The sequence below is a fragment of the Hibiscus syriacus genome, unplaced genomic scaffold, assembly GCF_006381635.1.
Source record: "Hibiscus syriacus cultivar Baekdansim isolate YM2019G1 unplaced genomic scaffold, ASM638163v2 tig00111330_pilon, whole genome shotgun sequence".
Classification (NCBI taxonomy): domain Eukaryota; kingdom Viridiplantae; phylum Streptophyta; class Magnoliopsida; order Malvales; family Malvaceae; genus Hibiscus; species Hibiscus syriacus.
The window spans coordinates 953,924-956,025 of NW_024063059.1; the positions used below are offsets into that span (position 1 = coordinate 953,924).

The following is a 2,102-nucleotide window of genomic DNA, read 5'->3' on the forward strand; positions in this document are numbered from 1 at the left end:
ACATCCTATTCCGATCTCCTGAAAACTTGGTACTCTGAATCTTTCCTATGAACTGAAAATCTTCAAGGCTTTTACTCGATGAAATATCAATGGAACCTCAGCTCATTACGAAAATTTGTAGATGGCTGAGTCAATAAGGAAAACTTATGATGTTCCTTTTATCTGCATGTCCTTCAACATCACTTGGTAGTTCTGTATTACTGAGCTTCCCAAAGCTCACTCTTTTTACTTTCCATTTTAGGTTAAAAGAATTGATCCAATACACCTATCAACATCAATAAAGGAGTTCCATTTGGCGTTGCTTGCAGAGTACGGTACAAGTGTAGTTAGTGGACATATAGGTCACATTTGGTTTTTATATTATGTATGAACATGTATGATGTAATTATGTCTGTAATATATGAATTTTTTTTCGAACTTGTATTTTAATTATAAATTGTTTTATAGTTTTAAACATTTTAACAAAAAAATTAATTTTTTCCGAGAATTTACTGTGAGTCGTTCCGGTGGCCCTAATATGACACCTCGGATCAGATCCAGTCAACTGCATCGGTCTGTGGGTGTTACAGGAAGTAACTGGATCTTGGCAATGATTGACCACACCTTGGACATGCGCTCATTATCATAGACTCGTCGCTGCAACTACCAATATCCAGAACGTACTGAGTATATACTAGAATCGTGATTGCCTCAAACAATCACATCCTCATTACACGGTGCGGTGGACACACTAACAACCTACATAGCATCCTCATTAGTTAACATCCTGCGAATCAAAGGAACATTCCACAAATTTGTACTAGGAAACATAAACTCATGACATTAAATAGGATTAACATCTGAAACATTATATCTCCAGTGAATGAAACAACTTTAGTGCATCCCCACTTATCACAATGAATTGGCGTAAGGCTACCAGCTCCAATTCTCCAAAATAGACCCTCATTTAACACTTGCAAAGTACGATGAAGTCCTTTCCAAGCAAAGGAATTCTTATCCATCAAAGAAGCATTCAGAAAACCGCCACTTGGAAAGTATTTTGCACGAAGGACACGTGCAACCAAACTACCCTGTTCTTTAAAACACCATAGTTGTTTACCCAAAAGTGCCATATTGAAACTATGTAAGTCCCGAAACCCAAGGCCACCTTCACGCTTAGGTTTGCACATAGTCTTATATGCCACCATGGGCCACCCACGTTTAGTAACATTCCTAGACCACCAATACCGCCACATAGCGCTAATCATATGTTGCACCAATCAATCCTGCAAAAGATACACGATATGACATACTCCGGAAGTGCTTGGGCCACATTTTTAAGAAACACCTCCCGACCTCCAAGTGAGAGAAGTTGATTTGTCCACCCATCAATTCTGCTATGCACCCTATCTTTAATATACCCAAAGGTGTTGGTTTTATTCTTCTCAACATGAAGAGGCATACCAAGATAAAGCCCCATATATGTCACCTCCCCAATACCTAAAATCTCTTAAATCCACTGACAATGATCTTGTAAAGTACTAAGGGAGTTCATTCGTAGGGCGTGTAAATCAAGGCTGAAAAACAACGTGATCAGTTAAAAAGACGGTAGGTTAAAAGCGAAACATAAAATATTATATTACGGAACTGAAAAAGTTATTGATCGTAGTAACATAACAGGTTGCACCTAAAATGTTATAAACGGTAAGAAAATAAGTTATAAATGGTAAATGTTATGAATAATTTAACATTTTAGATTGCGCCTAAAATGATATAAATGGTAAGAAAATAAGTTATAAACGAATAATGTTATGAATATTATTAACATTTTAGGTTGTGCCTAAAATGTTACTAGAGTTTAAGTTTACGGGGCTTTAGATTTTCACACAATAAAAAAATAAGTTAAAAGTTGAAAATGTTATAAATATCTATAAAAAAAATCTGGTTGCACCCAAGAATGTTATGGTTCACTAGAAAAGTAGGTTCAAATCTGGAATGTTAATATTTTTATTATAAAAAAAATCAAAAGTATCGATATTTTTCCCCAAATATGAATATTTTAGATTTAAAAAACATGGAAAATAAGAAGGCTACAAAGTATCGATATATATATTATGATGTTC

The 2,102-nt window shown here is 35.1% G+C and overlaps 1 protein-coding gene across 1 annotated transcript; it reads right to left on the reverse strand.

Moving 5' to 3' along the window:
* Window positions 1-540: 540 nt before the first annotated feature.
* On the reverse strand, window positions 541-1,235 carry LOC120158684 (uncharacterized mitochondrial protein AtMg00310-like). Its single transcript, XM_039169480.1, has 2 exons — window positions 873-1,235; window positions 541-642 (listed from the first exon to the last, which is right to left on the reverse strand). The coding sequence occupies exons 1-2, from the start codon at window positions 1,233-1,235 to the stop codon at window positions 541-543; spliced, it is 465 nt and encodes a 154-aa protein (XP_039025411.1).
* Window positions 1,236-2,102: the final 867 nt, after the last annotated feature.

Excerpts from the sequence above, each read along its gene's own strand:
- LOC120158684 (XM_039169480.1), bottom strand. The coding sequence starts at position 1,235 with ATGTGGCGGTATTGGTGGTCTAGGAATGTTACTAAACGTGGGTGGCCC. Across the intron at positions 643-872 it reads ATAAGTGGGGATGCACTAAA|TTGCAGCGACGAGTCTATGA; the intron begins GTTGTTTCATTC and ends GGATATTGGTAG.